General features: G+C 31.5%; 3 protein-coding genes across 15 annotated transcripts; 2 read left to right on the forward strand and 1 right to left on the reverse strand.

The window, feature by feature from the left end:
- The first annotated feature begins 2,384 nt into the window (after positions 1-2,384).
- LOC8262014 (type I inositol polyphosphate 5-phosphatase 8) lies at positions 2,385-8,479 on the forward strand. 4 transcript variants are annotated; one of them, XM_048370213.1, is made up of 13 exons: positions 2,386-2,669; positions 3,583-3,630; positions 3,713-3,797; positions 3,917-3,985; positions 4,295-4,409; positions 5,114-5,218; positions 5,482-5,932; positions 6,067-6,263; positions 6,477-6,585; positions 6,739-6,887; positions 7,487-7,762; positions 7,872-7,968; positions 8,067-8,479. In XM_048370213.1, the coding sequence occupies exons 2-12, from the start codon at positions 3,601-3,603 to the stop codon at positions 7,930-7,932; spliced, it is 1,647 nt and encodes a 548-aa protein (XP_048226170.1). In that variant the 5' UTR covers positions 2,386-2,669; positions 3,583-3,600; the 3' UTR covers positions 7,933-7,968; positions 8,067-8,479. The 4 variants fall into 4 exon arrangements, 3 of the variants coding, with proteins under 3 accessions (XP_048226171.1, XP_048226170.1, XP_048226172.1); XM_048370215.1 differs by having other exon boundaries at positions 4,298-4,409; XM_048370214.1 differs by having other exon boundaries at positions 2,385-2,669; positions 7,872-8,479.
- A 4,326-nt stretch (positions 8,480-12,805) lies between these two features.
- On the forward strand, positions 12,806-16,655 carry LOC8262016. Of its 10 annotated transcripts, XM_048369727.1 has the most exons (7): positions 12,809-13,150; positions 13,423-13,492; positions 14,313-15,578; positions 15,659-15,727; positions 15,848-16,046; positions 16,184-16,277; positions 16,363-16,655. In XM_048369727.1, exons 2-6 carry the CDS (start codon positions 13,490-13,492, stop codon positions 16,249-16,251), a joined length of 1,605 nt encoding a protein of 534 aa, XP_048225684.1. In that variant the 5' UTR covers positions 12,809-13,150; positions 13,423-13,489; the 3' UTR covers positions 16,252-16,277; positions 16,363-16,655. The 10 variants fall into 10 exon arrangements, with proteins under 10 accessions (XP_048225685.1, XP_048225684.1, XP_048225683.1 ...); XM_048369728.1 differs by having other exon boundaries at positions 12,806-13,150; positions 15,662-15,727; positions 16,184-16,655; XM_048369726.1 differs by having other exon boundaries at positions 13,396-13,492; positions 16,184-16,655.
- A 267-nt stretch (positions 16,656-16,922) lies between these two features.
- LOC8262017 (WAT1-related protein At2g37460) lies at positions 16,923-19,647 on the reverse strand. Its single transcript, XM_002534285.4, has 7 exons — positions 19,298-19,647; positions 19,133-19,195; positions 18,905-19,021; positions 17,971-18,211; positions 17,720-17,881; positions 17,462-17,613; positions 16,923-17,380 (listed from the first exon to the last, which is right to left on the reverse strand). The coding sequence occupies exons 1-7, from the start codon at positions 19,492-19,494 to the stop codon at positions 17,185-17,187; spliced, it is 1,128 nt and encodes a 375-aa protein (XP_002534331.2). The 5' UTR covers positions 19,495-19,647; the 3' UTR covers positions 16,923-17,184.
- Positions 19,648-20,096: the final 449 nt, after the last annotated feature.

The raw sequence follows: 20,096 nt of genomic DNA on the forward strand, positions 1-20,096 counted from the left end.
ATTTATTAATTGAGGATCAACTAACATAACCCAATTGTTATTTCCTGCATAAATCTGTAAGCCTGGTGCACCCTAAAAGAACTCTTATCCTACTATATTTTGGTCTCTATAATGAGAAGAATTTTGATAAAAACTGGCACATAATTGATTTATTGGATAATATAATATAATTTCTTTAATTGTTTATTATTGGAGGAAGAATTATTGTTCATAAAAATTCAAAATGAGTTCTTTAGCAGCTAGCTGCAACTTATTCAATTAAAACCCATGCATATTTAAATAAATTCAATATATACAACAAAAAAGCATGGCGGATAGCTAGCATTTAGAAAGTTTGGAGCTATGTTTTCATTGATTTTTGGCTTACCATACTACAATATATTTTTCTCGTATATTTTTTTAATATTGACGGTTGAAAATAGAATTCTTGAATTGAAATTCTTTCATTTGCAGTAGGTCAAATTTCACTTTTTATAATAAAGGCAAAAGAACCAAATCCATCTTATATAAAAATATGTTGTATATAGTTTCTAATTTAGGTAAATTCAAAAAAAAAAGAATTTGAGAAGAAAACATTTCTTTTTTAGAAAAAGGAAAGAAAAATCTTTTTCGCTTTCAGTGTAGTTTCTGATTTGGAATGAAGTATGAGCATGGAAAACTACATGATGGTTCCATTCGAGCTGCCATAAAACATTGATGTATGCAAATCAATCACACAGCCAATAAGAACAACCCACATATGGTCACTTGCCTGCTTAATTCTCTTCCTTTTTTAGGTACTTGCGGTTAGAACACCCAAAAATTAAAAAACGACTAAACAAATTGTGTTTTGCAATTTCACACGCCTTTCTGCTTTTGGCAAAAGTGATAATTGTGAAAAGAAAAAAAGAAACCAGTGCTACAAATTCTAGTTTTCAGTCTAACAGTTGATTGAGTACTAAAAGAGAATATCATTTAAACTTTTTTTTTTCTATATATATATATAAATAAGAATAACGAATTTTCATTTATTGAAATAATTTATTAAATTAATAATTCCATAGCAAGTAATTATTTTATACTATATGATATTAGAATCAGAATTTAAATTATTTCGTCCCTTTCCAACCACGATTGAAAAAAAAATAGAATTCTTTTCATATTGCGTGATGAAATTATGCACCGCTCGATCAGCATTTGACATTTAGACAATTATTTAAGGATTTTTATTTTTATTAATTTAGATATATATTCTCGTAAATTTATTAAATTATTATTAATTTTAAATAATTGAATATGTATCGATTTTCTATTCGTTACAATGTATCAATCTAATGTCAGCCATTGACGGGAAGGCTGAATATAAGGCAAATTAATGGATTACCATTTGAAATTAGGGCGCCTAAAAGGTTACCAAACTTTGACACTTTTGAGAGGCTGCAAATTGCCAATATTTCTCCCGCAGAAGACTTGCCTAACCTGAGTTCCCATTTTCTAAGGGAAACAATGGAACTGGGAGCTTTGTATCGTCTTTACTTCATTTTCAAATCACCTGATGTTATACAGAATGATGGGTACGTCGGGGAAGCTCATTGCGGCCTTTGAATAAATAAGATTTGGGTACGCTCATACGTACTAGATTTTATTCCACTAATGGTGAATGATTGGGCTATCTCCACGTACTGGTTTTCTAAATTTTGAAGTTTGAATTTCATCTAAGATTTAATTAATTAAAATATAAAATACTGACTATCATACATTCATGTTGATTTATCAAAAAAAAAATTACAATAACTTAATTTACATAATATTATTATAAAAAATTTAGCCATTTTCAGAATATATAATAAATCGATCATATGTAAATTTATAGTTTATAAAAATGTGAACCGAATTTGATTGAGTTTAATAATTTTATACATAATTTTAAATTCAGTTTCGATGTATATATTAATTATTTAGATCAAGTTTGATATTAAAAAATAATAATATTTGAGAAATTAACATAAAAATATTTGAACATATTTCAAAAATTACTTTTCGGAAAAAGATAGATTATATAAAGATTTTTAAGAATTAGATTTTAAAATTAGATATTGAAAAATTATAAAATTATAAAAAATTTGAATTTTTCTTTAGAAGCACTATGCCAAATTAGGAGATTCGACGTTGAAAAAGTAATTATTGGAAATGTTGATGATTAAAATAATAATAATAATAATAAATAGAATGGAACAGAAAAATTAACAAATTATTAATTTTCAAACACTTTTTTTTTAAAGAAAAGCAGCCACTTTTTTAACTTGAAAAAGTAATTTTCTTTTCGAAGGTAAAGAGGACATTTTCTTTTTTATCTAAATAAATCTAAGTCTCTCTTATCAGTCATCACTTTTGTGAAGCACTTATAAATTAGAGAAGCAAGCCCCCCTTTTTGCATTTACGAGGATCGCCCCCAAACTTCCTCTTCTCTGGAATTTTTCTTTCTTCTCAACCAACCAGTACAACTACACACAACTTCGATCTCTGTCTCTTCTTCCCTTCCTTCCTATTTATTTTCTTTTTCCCTCTCTTTCTCACCCACCAATCAAAATCCAAACAAACTCGATAACATAAACTGGAACACTGTAAGCCAAAGTCTTTTCTTTCACTCATCATCCATTTCCTGTCAACCCTTTATTAATTTGCCCTGTGTAAGTTAATCTTTCCTTTTCTTTTAGGTTTTATTTAGCTTTCTTGATTTACTATCAAATTTGGCAATGCCGTTGACCTCTGTCTCCAATTTGTTCTTTTGATCATTTCTCTGTTTCACACATCTCTAGCACTGAGTTCTTTCTGGATCATTTTGTGGTTCTTTCCTGTTTTTGCAGTTTTGTCTTCAGAGACCTTTCTTTTTATTCCCCTTTCTGGATCTAAGTTCTGATTGATTTTAAAACTTTAAAGATTATTGTTACTTGGGTAGTGAGATTTTAATCTTCTGTAAAAGATTCTAAAAGAAGGAAAAAAAAAGGAAAAGAAAGCTCAAATCTTTAAGGTTGTTTAGAATCTCCATATCCACTCTGTCAATCTCTCTGTAAAGGGTTTAAACCAAAACCTTAAAAAAAGAAATATTCATCATTTAAATAAATAAATTATTAAAAAAGAACGAACCTGGCCTCTTCTCTATATATCTATCTGTCTTTCTTTGTTTACTAATCTTGAATCTTAATTTTTTTTTTTTAAATATTTGACAACGTTTTTATTTTCTTTCCTTCTACGCTTCTTTCCCTGACAAGCTGTCTCCAGTTCCCCTGCAACTGGGCTCTTTTTCTATTTCCCCGTTGAAAACTCCTCTTGACACTTATTTAGTTCTTCTAAACAAATCCCATAAACACTGAAAAAATTCATTAAATAACCAAAACATAATTTTCAGCAACTAAATATCACACTTAACTCCCATTTTTTTAATTCTCTTTCCCCTGCAAATGGTTCTTTTTTTAAATTCTTTTTGTATATTATTATTACCTATTTGTTTACTCACCCATTTTGTTCCCATTCAAAGACTTTCTTTTTAAATATATGTCACTCTTTTGCTTAATCCAAATCTTTCCTTTCAATACTTTTCAGTGACTCGAGACAGAAGCAATGAGAACAGAGATGAGAAAGATCTCCAAGGTAATGATGCTATTCCGATATCTTTTTTCTGTTTCGCCGATGTTCCGTTTATATTGATCCTTATTTTCAACGTGGGTTTTAGTCAGCATGGCCTAAAATAGTTGCCAGGAAATGGCTAAATATACAAAGTGGAGAGGACGAGTTTCATTCCGATTATTTCAAAACAGGTAGAGTCATTTCGGTTTCTTTCCCATGTAGGGGATATACGTTTCGGGTTTTTTAAACAAACCAAAAAGCTGTTGCGTCGTTTCACTTACTGTGTTTTTTTTATAAAAAAAAACGGCAGGCAAAGCTGAAAGAAGGAAAAGCTGTTCAGATGAAGATTATTACGTTGTGGTACCTGAAGATTTATCAGGTACCTTGGATCTATCCCGTCAAATCTTACTGTTTATTACACTGTATTCCCTCTGGGCCGTCCGATCGACGGCTCGATTAAATAGTATGATTGGACATCAATCTGGGAATTTGGGTAAAAGGGGTTCCATTGGTTTCTGTTTCTGGTTGGGGCCCCATTTTAGGTTAGTTGGAAAGAAGCGTTATTACGCCACGTGGATGGCGGAGTTTACGGTTTGATTAAAATAATAATATAATTTTATTTATTCTTTTTTCATGTGTTTATTATGGTGTTGTTAACGGTTTGTGGGAATTGATTTTTGATTAATAGAAGGGTGGTTGATGGAAGCTGCTAATGGACGTAACAGAGAGTGGAGAATGGAGTTGGAAGCACCACCACCACCTCCACCACCACCTCCACCTGTCACTGATTCTATGAATCTAAGGTATTTGCTTCGATAATTATTGGTCTTTTAATTCTTTTATTTTTCAGCGAATCATGTGAGAATCTATTATTTTTAAGACTCTTGACTCATGTATGAGTTTGTGGTCCTATCTCTAACATTCTAAAAAGACAACTTTGCCCCCTTCTTATTTTTTATTTACTGGCGGTCAAAAGACTTTTTTAAGAAATTTTTTCTAATTTTTGTGAGAATTTTAATCTAATTGACTATTTTCTAATTATTTTTAAAATTATGTAAATAATTATTTTTAACAATTTTGCATTTCTTTATTTATATTTCAAATCTAACCGAAATCTTAATTTCTTTATTTGGAAAAAAGTCAATAACTGGAAGTGGTTTATTAGTGCAAGCGCAATCTTAGGATTACTAAATCGTTATCGTTAGGATTAAGCTTTTGTGTTGTGTGTCATTTCCATTATGGCTGCTGTAGTGTCAAAGTCCAATCTGGGATTTATTTGATGCATGCTCATTATATGAAGTTTGACTCTTAAAACTTGGGGACATTTCGTGGTGGGGTTTAATGCCACATCAAGATAGAAGAAGCTTTAGCTGGCCACGCTAGCTATCACATAATGATTTCAAATTTCTGCTTTTGTTTCCTTGGAAAGTAATTTAAAAGTTTCATAATGTTAATTATGAGCCATGGAATACTCATTGCTGGGTCTTTGTCCTGAAAAATTTAACAGGATGTTCGTGGGGACCTGGAATGTTGGAGGAAAGTCTCCCCACGAGGGCTTGAACTTGACAGATTGGCTTAGTTCACCTGCTCCTGCTGATATCTATGTACTTGGGTATTGCTCTCAGATTCTATTTGTTTAGATTTCAGTGGTTATTGATAGTCAGTAGCTAGCGGTTAGATAAAAAAACTAAGTTGTCGTAAATTATTAATTATTTTTTATCCAATAACGATACTGTAGTTGTTTTCATATGATGTTACAAGCTATAAATTCAAACCTCAGTAAGAGCTTACTAGAGTTTGAGCTCTTTTTAATACATACGTGGTGATTTCAATCATTCAAGCTTGGACTTACTTGTTTATATTGCCACACGTCAGGTTCCAGGAAATTGTGCCCCTGAATGCAGGGAATGTGCTAGGGGCAGAGGACAACGGCCCAGCACTCAAGTGGCTTTCCATAATTAGACAAGCACTCAACAACAACAAGAATGATCAAGAATTTTCTCAGTATTGCAACAATGCCAATGAAGTGAAACATTCGTTTTCACCACAACCTGATCAACAACCTGCTGTAAAACCAAGACTCAGCTTCTGTGACTTGCTGTCATTAGAAGATGAACTCGGCAATGAAGGCGAAGAAGGTTCTCCTTCCCCCAGCCCAGCTATCATGTCTAGCAGTCCAATGCGGAGGCGTTACTGCCTAGCCGCTAGCAAGCAGATGGTTGGGATCTTCTTGTGCGTGTGGGTTCAATCTGATCTTTACAAGGACATTAGCAATTTAAAGGTATCATGCGTTGGCCGTGGCATCATGGGTTACCTTGGCAACAAGGTTAGATAAGTGCAATCTTTATGTTCTTATAATTCAGGTTTAATCTAGGGACCAAATTTTTGAAAGATGTTTACATTTGCTGAAGGAGCACTCTTTAAATTTCTTTATTTTTCCTTGTTAAATTTGGCAAACAGGGCTCAATTTCGGTTAGCATGACGTTGCATCAAACAACATTCTGCTTCGTATGCACGCACTTGACTTCCGGGGAGAAAGAAGGTGATGAGGTCAGAAGAAATTCAGATGTCACTGAAATATTAAAAAAGACAAGGTTTTCTCATTCACGTAGAGATCCGGGACAACCATTTCCTCCTGAAAGCATATTAGATCATGAGTAAGTCTACATACTTATTATTTCTGATGCAGGAAAAAAAAACATGCTGATGCTTATAGCCATTCTCTTGTCTTATTCTTTAGTAGTTCAGTTGAACTGTGTTTTCCTTATACTTGTAATCATCATCATTACAATGGTTACTCAGGTTAATGTTATTAGAGTGTGATTAATTGCATTATTGACCTTATACTCATTTCTTTATTTCCAACTCAGCAAGATTATTTGGCTCGGAGATTTGAATTATCGGCTTGCAGTTGGCTGTGGAGATACACACGAGCTTCTAAAGAAGAATGATTGGCAAGCTCTTTTAGAGAAAGATCAGGTAACCCTCTAAAAGCATTAGCTTCATACTTGATGATCTTGAGACCTTTGCGCCTTGTCAAGACTGATATAATAGGGAATTGTACTATAAACAAATAAAAACTGGACCAGGCATTTGGGTTTGATGTATGTGCGCTTGGATTTCTTTGGGCAGCTAAAGATAGAGCAAAGAGCTGGTCGAGTGTTCAGAGGATGGGAAGAAGGAAGGATTTACTTTGCTCCAACTTACAAGTATCTTGCCAATTCTGATGATTACGTTGTCCAAACCTCAAGATCGAAAGAGAAACGCCGTACTCCTGCTTGGTAAGATTTCTAAGTATCTTTTGCTTTAATTCCAATGTTTTTCAACTTGACAGTAATTAAAGAAGTCCATGACTTTTATCTTTTTTAACTCAAGCCAGTAACTACATATTGGAGTAGGTTTCTTTTATCAAAGGCTGCATGTAGCTAATCTTTATTATTATTATTCTATTTATTACTTGGGTTACTTATCCTGCCCACCCTAGCTAGCTGCAATTATTCATAATTAAATGGTCTGTAGTTACTAATTGAACATGAAGATTTCTTGCCACGGGTAACCCACATAATTAATTAGTATTAATGTATTCATAATCCTCCATGGCCAACATGGTATGTTGGGGACACCTTCCATAATGGATGTGGAGTTGACTTGAAGCTACTGCACACAGTTAATTGGCATGAGAAAGAAAGTCCATGGATTTGATTAATGAAAGCACATGTTTTCCATATTAATTTAAGTGTTTTCAGCATGACATTTACAAGCCAACCAACTATAGTTTACGTCAATAATCGCTAAAGTTGACCATATAAACACTGCAGATCTACAGCATCTTTCCAGATTATACTTTTTTGCTAATGTGGGCGCAAATCACAATGAACAGGTGTGACCGAATACTTTGGAAAGGAGAAGGTCTAAAACAGATGTGGTATGTGAGAGGAGAGTCCAGATTCTCAGATCACAGACCAGTTTATTCACTATTCTCAGTCCAAGTCAGCCTGTCGAATTCATACACAAGCAACACATACAGTAGATCTTATCCAGCAAGATCTTCTACAAGTGTTGTGTTACAATCAACATGTATGGCCAAAGTCCAAGCAGAGGAACTCTTGATATTTCCAAGGGCACAAAGCTGCATAAACACCGCGCCCAGATTAGAGTAACCAAACAAATACAAATTCCATGTTACAACTGATTGTAATAGCTCAATTGGCCCCTGATACATCCACCATCTCGAGTAGGCACTGAGAAATTCTTTTCTAAACCAGGTGTATCGGCTCCGTGATATTTTGGACCAATACAATTTTTGCCATCGTTCTGGCATTTTAACGGATATGGGATGGCATATACCCCAGTGGTAGCAAGGTCAGTGGTTTTTCATGACTGGTACTGTAAAGCCTTGTATAGCTCAATGTCTCACATTCTTAAGGGCTTGCCTGATTTTTGAACATGTGGATGTGCAGAGGGGCAATGTAATGCAAATACAAGGAAGCATGATGATGAAGTAGTGTCTGATCTGAATGTGAAGTAACAAGCCAGCAATGAGCGCGGTTTGGGTGGATCAGATCATGCTTGATTAAAAGGGAAATCAGCTTTTGCAGGTGGCAGAAGAGAAGAATATTTTGGTGTACTTTGTTATATTGTTAGAATTTTTAATTGAAAGTGTAGAAATTAAGAAAGGAAAATGGTCTGGAGACAGTTCTTCTGCAGAGAATGGGATTAAACTTGGCAGTCCTGAGAGACTGTAAATAGTGAAAAGGTGTTTTTTAAGGCTCACCCTCTCTTCTGTCAAAAAATAGAAAGGCTCACCCTTTCTCTATCAATTTTGTTTGCAATATATACTATGGATTAGTGGAAGTTTTAGAGTGTTTTTTGATGCTTTCATCTTGTTAATTCATGTAAATAGAATTAGTTATTTCTCTTTTCATATTATATTCTTTTCTAAGAAAATAATACATATATATAAATTATTCGAATTTGATAAAATAGAGACAACTTAAAGGATTACTTCATTCAAAAATTTTAATATGTAAATTCTAATATTATGATTATCATAATGGGTGGTATTATTTTTTAAGTTTATTGTTAATGGAATATTGATTTCATTGGAACAAAGTAGAATGCAGAATTTTTCTTTTTCTTTAAAGAAAAAAAATAGACCATCTAACTATTGAATTTGAGTACACAATGGATCATATTCTTTAGTCCAAAACACAAGTTTAATAGACAATTGCACGTGTGCCTATTTAGTGCCCTAACAAGAAATTTGATTATGAGAAAGTCCCGCTAACTGTAATCAAAATAAAGTGTGTTTTTCTTTATCCTTTTTATTTATTTATTTACAATATTCACAATTAAAATTATATTTATTTTATTTTTAGTATTCAAAAGATAATTAAAATATTATTATTATTATTTTTAAGATTACATTAATAGTTGTATTTATTTTATTTGTTTAATTCTTTTAATTAAGATTATATTAATTTCTCTAAAAAAATCAAATTGATACTTGAATCTTTATATTTGTTTGATCTTTCTAATGATAATTTTACTATCATAAATACCAACAGAAAAAATAAAATAACTAAAATTCGATTTATAGATTTTAATATTTTTATGGGTAATTTTTTTCATAATTTTTGATAATTTTATATGTTATAAAATATTGAATATATCTTTTTTGTTATGATATTAAATTTTTCACTTTGATGCATATTAATATATTATCAGTTATAGATTTATTAAATATAAATTATAGGTTGATTGGTAGTACGCTATAGGTTCATCGAGACTTTATTGTTAAATATAGCTATAAAGAATATTATCATTACATTCATCAAATATAAACTTTAGATTCATCATTTATGAATGGTAAATTTATTAATTTAAATATGAATCTCTCTTTTAATTTATAAATTTTTAAACTACAATTTATGAATCTCATGTACCTTGATGATGAGCTTATAATTAATAATTCATAAATCTTTTATTTTTAATCTCTAAAATTGTAGTTTATATTATATTATCTTTTTTTATAATATTATTTTTTTTATTGCCATGTATATTTACTGATAAATTTATATTCATAATATGTGATGGTATCTTATAATTTATAATTATGAATATAGATTTATTAACATTAATATTTCGATATTATTATTACTTTTTTAAAAATTAAAGTATTATTAATATTATAGTGAAAATAATTTAAATTGAGATTTTATAAAATAAGATGTGTAATATAATTAAATATAAATATGTATTGAAATTTGATTAGATTTTATATTTTAAAAAGATTTAAATTATTAATAATACTTTATGTATAGATAAAAATTAATTTTAACATATGATATTTTTTATAAAAAATTAACTTATTATTAAAAATAAATTCAGTATTATGAAAATGAAATATAAAATATACTGAAAAATAAAAAATAAAAATAAAAAATAGAATAAAAATTAATAATAATAATAATAATAATATAAAGAGGAAAGAATGAGACATGATAAAAGAAAAAGTATTGTCTATCGACAAAAAATAAGTATTTATTATTTAAAAGAAAAAGAAAAAATTGTCCTGCGCAGAGTACGTAAAGATTAACGGAGCAGGGTTAACAATCCCATAAATTTAACAATAAAATATAAATAGTTAGTCTAAAATTTGATTTGGATGAATATGCAAAAGTAAGCCAAAAAATAGGTAAATTATAATATGAACTAGGTCCATATAGCAATGTGGATCTGAGTCATTTAATATGTGTGAATGGTGACTAAATTTAATACTTTTTATTTTAAGATTAGCTTATGTAATAAATGTATTTTTTCTTTTATTTGCTTTTTTTAGTCTTTTACATAACAAAATAGTCATATGTCCCAATCTAATTATTTATAAATTTTATAATATAATTTTATATTTTTGGTAAATTAATAATTTTATTAAGTATTAAATTCTAAAATTAATTTTATTTTCATTAAATATTGATTATTTTTAAAATTAGTAATTTTGTTAGTAGTTGATTCTTATAATAATAATGCTAGTATAATAAATATTAATAGAAATAATAAAGAATTAAGATTTTGTTTGTGTAAAATTTTAAATGTAATTTTTATGTATAAATTCTAATATCTTCTAGTAGTTTTTTTAATGACTTCAAGGATAATTCTTTTTTTGTTTTTATAAAATATCATACTTATTTTTTCTATGATATTGAATTTTCATTGTTATACATAATCATTAGGTTTATTAAACATAAATTGTATTAGATATAAATTGTAGATTTATTGGTAGTAGGGTGTAGGTACATTAAAGATTTACTATTAAATATAGTTATATATTAAGTATTGCTTATAGGTTCATCAAATATAAAGTGTAGATTTATTAGTTATGAACTGCAAATTTATCAATTAAAATATGAATCTGTTTTTCAAATTATAAATTTTTAAACTATAATTTATGAATATCAGATATACACGTGTGATGAACTTACAGTTTATAAATTATGAATCTTTTGTTTTTAACCTATGAATCTATATATTCTTACGAACTTCTATATTTCTTAATGACTTCAAGGATAGTTTTATCTTTTTATAAAATATCATACTTATTTTTTGTATGACATTGAATTTTTATTGTCACGCATATTCATTAGGTTCACTATAAATTGTAGGTTCATTTATAGTACAATGTAAATCCATTGAAGATTTAATGTTAAATATAATTGTAAATAATAAGATTATTAAGTATTACTTATAGGTTCATCAAATATAAGGTATAGATTCATCAATTCTAAACTGTAGATTCATCAATTAAAATATAGATCTGTTTTTCAAATTATGAATTTCTAAACTATAATGTATGAATCTCAGGTATACGTGTGATAAATTTATAGTTTATAAATTATGAACCTTTTGTTTTTAATTTATGAATCTGTATATTTTTATGAACTTTTAAGATATTATATATGAACTTCAAATATACTTGTAATGAACTTATAGTTTATAATTCATGAACCTATTTTAATTTATGAATCTGCAGTTTTATGATTGATGTTTACAATTTTTACTAATGAACTTGTATTCATAACATATGATTGTGTTTTGTAATTTGTAATTATGAATATAAAATTATTAATTTTAATATTTTTTTATTATTAAATTCTAAAATCAATATATTATTATGTAATGGTAAGAAATAACTAAAATTATTTTTTTGAAGTAAAAAGTAATATAATTTAATATATAAATATATACTAAAATATGATTAAATCTAATATTTTAATAGAAATATTATATTGTAATAAAGTTTCATATATATATATAATTTCATTTTAATATATATGATTTTTATTATAAAAATACTAGCATATTATTAAAAAATAAATTTAGTGTTGTAATAAAAAAAATACACTGAAAATAAAAAATATAATAAAAATTAATAAGAATAATTTGATAAAAAGAATAAAGAGATGGGACATACTAAAAATAGTATTTGTGTAAAGAAGGTCTTTAATGTTTAAAATAAAAATAAAAAAGAGAATCTCACACGTGTGTATTGTACGCCGAATAATCATGGATTCGGATCTCATCAATGATATAACAATCCCAAAACATAAAGGCAGGCTTTGTAGTCAGTATAGACAGCGTTGGATCTGCGTTTCTGTTCAAATCATTTAATCAGATTCGGACGATGACTCAGGATATATCAAGCCCGGCCCAAATGAAAGCCCACATTTTTATGACATGTTTGAGAAATAACTTTCCTCAAGGCCCAAATTAAAAAATAATATAAAAGAGCAAAAAAAATTATTTTTTCTATTTTAAACAAATTTACTAGAAAAAGGTATAAACGGTAATGAGGCAGAACCTGAGCTAAATTAAGCAAATTCTAGTTCAGAGGCAACAAGTCTGATTCGGCTTGTATTTTCAAGAGGTATAATGTCGGGGCAGTCACGCTACAAATATTTAATAATCAGTCCTCTTCTTCAGTTATTACTATTATTTTATTTTCTATAAATATTTTCTATTTGTAAATATTCTTAAATATAAAATTTAGTTTCATACATGTAATAATAATTTAATGAAAGTTATAATCGACCGTATGTTGTATAATAAGAAAAATTATTAATTTATTAACATATTGATTATGTTTATATAAATAGTATTAAACTATAACCAAAACTAGTTTCAATGTATTTCATAATTTGGTTTGGATCGGACCGATTGGATCTGATTAGTTTGATTAAGTCTTGTGCTGTCCTAACCGGCAGATAGTTAAACGGGTGAGTATAGTGCAGGAAGGTATCCTAATACTATCCTAGCCGTCAATCATAGTGAATCAAGTCCGTTGACAGATAGGTGTACCGGTACCTTTATGTAGTGAATCACAATCCCATCCCTCCCCCAACAAAACACAAACCCAAAATCTAATAAAAGTTTTTCCGCTCCCCTTAGATCTCGCCGACGAATCACTGTCCGTACAATCGCCGGCGCGTTATCCGGTCTGTCGGTGGTGGCGACATCCTCGATCTCCGTCAACGATACTACAACCGTATGTTTCTCAAAACTTCAATTATCTTTTCCCCCATCATTAAAATCACCACTTATGCATACAAACTGAAAAATTTTCCCTTTTTTTCTTAGTTTTATTATAACACATTTGCCCTTTTTTTTTTTTTTTTGTACTAAAAAATCATCTGCGCCTTACTTGCTATGTTAAAATGCTTGTTTGAAAAATGGTTTATGGTTGCATGGTGTTTAATCAGTTAATTTTTGGCATTATTACAATATGATCAGTGATAAAAATTGGTATTAGTTGAGCAGTATAGTCCCAAGCTACTGGAAGGATCAATAAGCACACTGCAAGTAAAGGAAAAGAAACTGAGAAACAATGGTATTGTTTCTTCTGTATCTGTTGTTATTACTAAATTTTAAATCTTGAAATGTGGGTTTTTCTTAAGCAATATGAGAAACTTTCAACTTTGTGAGTTTGCTTCTTTGTTTGTTTGGCTTGACTATGGAGTCTTTAAGTATTTCTATGTGAGTTTAATTTGTAGGGTTTTCTTTTTTTTTTCTTGGGGTGTTTATAGTTTGATATTGATTTGGGTTTGACATCATATTGTTGCTAAAATCATTGATTTCCTTGTGCTCTTTCTAGAACATTCAGCACTGAAATGTATCATGTATCATTTAGGCTCATTATTTGACAGGCATACTTGCTATCATCTTAAACTATTGAAGAGTTTTTGTGTTGCAATCAAACAAGTCATTAAAAATTCATTAATCTGTTGGTTTTAGTTGAGAATGAAATTTTATACTCGAATATGAAATTCTAATTTAACTTTTCAATGTATGTACTTTTAATAACATAGAGATTGGAACTGGATGCTTTCAAACATATTTACAGTTTACATCATGACACTTTAGATCAATACTATGTTTTTCTTTTTCTTTTTCTTTTTTTAATTTTGTTGTGTCAGAAGGACAACTTATTGATTTGGGATGGTAGGTACTGATAGTTATTATCATAACATGAAGTTATTGGGAATTTTGATTGTGTGTGGCTAACTTAATGGTTGGGAACTGAAGTAATATTGAAGATGGGGAAAGGGGATAGTATTTTACATTTTGTAAGGGAGATTATGTTACTTTCATTTTTATTTAGTGGTATTTTAAGGACTTCTTAGTTGTTTTAATGTAATTATGTCTGACAGTCTTTCCAGAATCAAGGTTTTTGGATGGCAAAAGGTGCTGCTGCAATAAATGATGGTGAGATTAATTATGATAATTCATCTAGAATTGAGCTGAAGCGCTCTCATCAGTGGTTTATGGATGGTCCTGAGGCAGAGCTATTTTCCAACAAGAAACAGGCAGTGGGAGTTCCAACCAACAATTTATTTACAGGAATGCTAAATTCAAACATTTCTTCATGGGGAGATGCTTCTGGTTTTCAGTCTATCTCTGCCCATTTGTCTGAACGGTTATTTGATTCTGAGCCAGCAAAAACTGCCAATTTTGATGACAGAAGCATTCCATCGCTTAGCTCTGAAAAAGTTAACATGGGAAGGAAGGTAGATGAGGATCCATTTGGGAACGATTCCTCATTTGGTTTATCTATGTCACACACATTGGAAGATCCTAGATCAAGTTTAAATTATGGTGGCATTAGAAAAGTGAAAGTTAGCCAGGTCAAGGAATCTGAGAATATCATGCCTGTCTCATTAGAAAATGATTACAATAGGGTTGATTGCAATAATACTATGTCAACATCCCACACCTATGACCATACAGATGAAAGTACTAAATCGATGGATCTTGCTTATAACAAAGGGAATGGCAACATCATGTCTATGGGTGAAACGTATGACAGGGAGAGTAACATTTTCATTTCAATGGGACAACCCTATAATAAGGGAGATGACAGCATGTCAGCATACAAAGAGAATAACAATGCCATGGCAATACACCACACCTTTAGTAACGATGACAATCATCTTATATCTATGGGTCAATCCTATAAGCCAGATGAAAATACAATATCAATGGGGCATCTCTTCAATAAAGGGAATGATAGCACTGCTTTAATGGGTCAAATCTACAACAAAGGTGATAACAACAATTTTTCAATTGTTCAGGGTTATAATAAAGGAGAGAGCACTATAATATCCTTTGGTGGCTATGATGATGATGATGCAAACCCCTCTGGGAGGCTCATATCCACTTATGACATGTTGATGGCTCAATCTTCTCTTCAAAGTTCAGAAGTAATAAATGAGAACGAAGTCATCACCTCAAATGTGGATGCACTTCTATCTGCTACGCATACAACTGCCTCTGGAATTGAAAATGCTAAGAAGAAAGAGGACTTAAAAACGTGTAAGAAGGTTCCTTCTAACAACTTCCCTTCAAATGTCAGAAGTTTGCTATCCACTGGTATGCTGGATGGGGTTCCTGTAAAGTATATAGCATGGTCACGGGAGGTAAATAATAATTTTATGCACATATATTTGAGATAGGCTTATCTCGTTGTGACAATAATGTTGGTTGTTATGCATATTAGAAGGAGCTCCGTGGTGTTATAAAAGGTTCTGGATATTTATGTGGCTGTCAGACATGCAATTTCTCTAAGGTGAGTAGATTGAGTATGATGATCCTTGTACCAATGGAAGGTTTATGAGTAGATCGAGTATGATCCACTGAATAGTTTGTTTAATGTGTATCCAATGTATTAATAATTTCTTTTTTATAGGTAATTAATGCTTATGAATTTGAGCGACATGCGGATTGCAAAACAAAGCACCCCAATAATCACATATATTTTGAGAATGGGAAGACTGTTTATGGCATTGTCCAAGAGCTAAGAAGCATACCTCAGAATATGCTGTTTGAAGTTATTCAGACGATTACTGGATCACCTATTAACCAGAAGTCCTTTCGTCTTTGGAAAGGTGATGCAAAGCATCTAGTTAAATTGTATTGCTTAATTTTTGCCTTTTCTTTTATTTTTTCTTTCGTTTCTTTCTTTTTTCCTCTATAGATATATATACTCTGCCTTCTAACATGCGATCTTCTTCCTGCTGTACAGAATCATTTCTAGCTGCAACACGTGAACTTCAACGCATTTATGGTAAAGATGAAGGAAAACCATTATAATGAAGCAGCCTTGTTTAAGTTGTCAGGTAGGATCATTTTTGTTTTGTGCATACAACTGATCTTTTTGGCCACACGTTGTACTTGTTAACGGCCATTGCCTACTAACTTAAGGGCACTGGATGTTTGCATATTTTGGGAACCGAGCATCACAATGGAAGTAGGAGAACAAAATGCAGAGGACAGTTATTAATCTGGTCAGTAGATGTATGAAAGCAGCACATAGCCCCTGCATTAAAGAGGAAATGAAATACAAACTATGTGCTACTTGGAAACAGAAGGAAATTTCTTTTGTAATTTTCTTGGTTGTCTTCCTTCTCGCTATTTCTCTTATCACCATTGATTGAGTTTAATTACTGTTTATAAAATCTCAAAACTGCCAAAATATTCTGCATTGCTCTGTTCTACCTCAAGCTCATGAGAAGCAAATTCACTTGGTGTTCCTTCCCCTCCCTAGGCCTGATAAGGCTTGTGGATGCATCAAAAGTTACTATATTAAAGTACCATCCAATCCTGGCGTTAGAATTCTTAGCTTAATCACCTAGAGCAGAGGCTTGTCCACTAGTTTTACTGCAAAAACTTTATTCTGCGACCATTTTGCTAGTTTTATGGTCATAACGGGTGTACTATATATTTGTCAGGGTTTTATGGGAGTCGGCTTATACATTGAGATATAATTTGAAGAAACCATATGAATTGATGATCCAAACCGCAACTTTAGCTGTTACATTTTGGAACCTGATGAATTACAAATCAATTCAATCAAATGGCTTAATTTGCGAGTTCTTTCTTCTAGGTAGTCATCTTCCTGTTCACTGTAAAAACCTGCATCTTGCAAAGAAGCATCAGAAACTAGAGATGTTCAAAACAAATGTTGGCTTCTTGTGTTCCGAAAGTGGAACCTGAGCCGAACCTCTCTAGATGTTGAAAGCTACGTTATGGTATCTCTACCCGATGGATAGGCTGTGAAGCTTCTTGATCAGAGTTTTCTTTTTCATGGCTCCTTTCATTTGTTGTCTGTTTAGTTGGTATTATTTGGTCGTCAACAGTTGGAGGTGGGGATTTGTGGTCCTTGCTTTTACCCCAAATAACAAGATACAGGCCTCCAACTATGATAGCAGCACCAATTACCCTGTAAAAATATAGGCAAGTTCAGTTCTCCGATAGATAGGTCAAGTGGTTATTGTGGTAGCAATGAGAGTTGAGCAGATACCTTCCCAAGAACATTTGCTCTGCTAAAATAATGGAACTCATGACAGCGACTATAACCATGCATAGAGGACCAAAGGCAGTCACGAAAACAGGGCCTCTGTCCTTCATTATCACTCCTTGAATGTAATAAGCAAAACCAGAGCAGACAACACCCTGCGTGGGTGGTGAGGATTCGCCAATTGTCAGTTTTTGAGCTCGATTGCATAGTTTGCAGCATGAAGATCTAAGAAAGCATATCAAATCAATTGCTTAAACTTACACTGTAGACGGCTGCTATTAATTTAGTGTCCCAGTGCAGAGCCCAAACGCTATTATTTCCTCTTTCCATGACCATAGCCACTATGCTGCCCTCAATTGTACCCAAGAGGCAAATCCAAGCCGTAAGAGAGAGCTCAGCTGGGTATGTTTTCAATGTGATTGCCTATACAATTGACACACAGATTTAAAGATGAAATCTTGACCAATTCTTTTATGTTCTGAAAGAGAAAAATGCTTCCTTCAGCGTCTTACTTGGAGGATCATGAAACAAGCCCAACTGAAGCAGCCAACTGTAATCATCAGGGCACCCTTGATTGAGTCGTGGAGATTTATGGCAGATGTTCCCTGTTCATGGTGACTGTTTCCTTTTGTCCCGAACAAATTCACTGGTGCGCCTTTCACCATTGTCATAACCATGGCTCCTCCAACTGTTGCTATTGTTCCAGCTATCTTAGCTTGGCTATGGAGAGATTTTATATTCACCTTCTCAAGCCTAGCAGTTTTATCATTCACCTTGTCAGATGCAAAGAGTTAACATGCAATGCCTAAGCAATGTGAACTACCTCATATTTGTACTTATTAGAAAGGAAAAAGATTTGGCAACGCAATGGGTTTGCCCTGCTATTTAAAAATTAGCATTTTTAATCTGCAAATAAAATTACATTTATAACACTTTCACTCTAATTATGCCTTGTTATCTGTAGACAAAGCTAATAGTATAATGATATATTTCAATTTTTTTAAAGTCAAATAATTATATTGGTTTATGCATAACTATCATTAACCATCCATAGTTACAAATCAACTAATGTAATTATGCCATTTAACAAAAAATTGAACATATGTCTTCAATACAACGTAGAAACAATTCAGATGAAAATTTGAGACACCTCATCATTTGATCGATCAGAACCCTTTTAAACTATCAGCATTATTTACGCATTAAAAGGTTATGTTAGGATTAAAAAGGTTTTTCTTTATTCCATTTTTGCTGAGTAACATGGATCAAAGTATTTTCAAGACCAAATTTCAAAATATTTGATCGGGTGCATGAGTTTTTTTTTTCTTTAATTTTTTTCTGAAAACGACAATAAATGTTCTCTCACAGGCCAGAGCATGCGTATCTGAATTACAGGCTTGCAACTATATTATCATGCATGGTAGATGTGATATCTATGGGGGTTACCTAACCATCCATGCCATTACGAAGGTAATAGCAGGAAGAATATTGATTATGGCAGCTGCAAAAGTTGCTGTTGTATACTTCATCCCTAGAAAGTACAAGTTTTGGTCAATAACTGGCCTGCCAGTACAAACATAAAGAGATACACGTTAATTAGAAGGCTATATTATTAATGACCACTACTGCGTAAAATGTAAAACTGGGAATTCATCTTTGAGTACAGAAAATTACTCAAGCAAGCCGAGCAGAATTATCTTAATGAAGATTGAGCGAGTCATTTTTGGCCTCACTTTCCTGCAGATCAAGAAACAAAAACAAAAACCCTTCTGTTAAACATTCTTGTTTGCTTAATTTTAATGTCTCTTTCTCTCTCTCTGTCTGTGTGAGAAGACTTACTTGTCTAAAAGAAGTGCAAAAGGTGCAATGACAATGGTGGCAACGGCATGGCGATACACCACAAGGACATAATTGCTCATCCCTTGATTAAGTGCAGCTTTGGACAGAATATCCATTCCTGCAAGCCCAACTTGCATGAACACCACTGCAATGAATGGCTTCATCCTCTTAAAGAAGCTGTTTATTTTGTCCTTCATCTTCTTTCAGTTATGTATCTCACTTTGCTTTGGTGAGAATCAAGCTTCTATATGCCATTGCCAGATCTTCTTGGTCTTTATATAGAATGGTCGGTATGCACATATTGGATTATACTCTTAACCAATAAGTATCTTGCACTACACGCATAATTTGAAGCGCCCAAGTGCTTGTGCAATATATGTGTGTCTCTTGCAATATTATGTGCATGATTTAGTGGCCTAGTGTTTGTCTCATGCATCGTATGTATGATGTATCATTACTCACTACGATGTCTGGTTTGTTATAATGACGTAGTTGGAAATTAGAATTCCTCACTCCCTTTTCCTTTAAAAAAGGTTCCAAATGCTCAAAAAGATGTTCAATTATTATTTCAAAAGGGAGGCAAATGGGTTGGACATTAACATTATTGGTTCGGTTGCCCTTAAGAAAAAAACTTCAGACCTCTCTAATTTTTAATTTCTTTTGTCCCCCTTTTGCATGGTTGATGTTCACTGTTTTGTGCAGTTGCTTTCATAATTATTTCAACCAAAATTTGTCATATAGTGTTTCCTGATTGGATTGCAAGTTTTTATTTCCATTACAATTAATATTCTTTTGTGGG

The sequence above is a fragment of the Ricinus communis genome, chromosome 10 (genome assembly GCF_019578655.1).
Source record: "Ricinus communis isolate WT05 ecotype wild-type chromosome 10, ASM1957865v1, whole genome shotgun sequence".
Taxonomy (NCBI): Eukaryota; Viridiplantae; Streptophyta; class Magnoliopsida; order Malpighiales; family Euphorbiaceae; genus Ricinus; species Ricinus communis.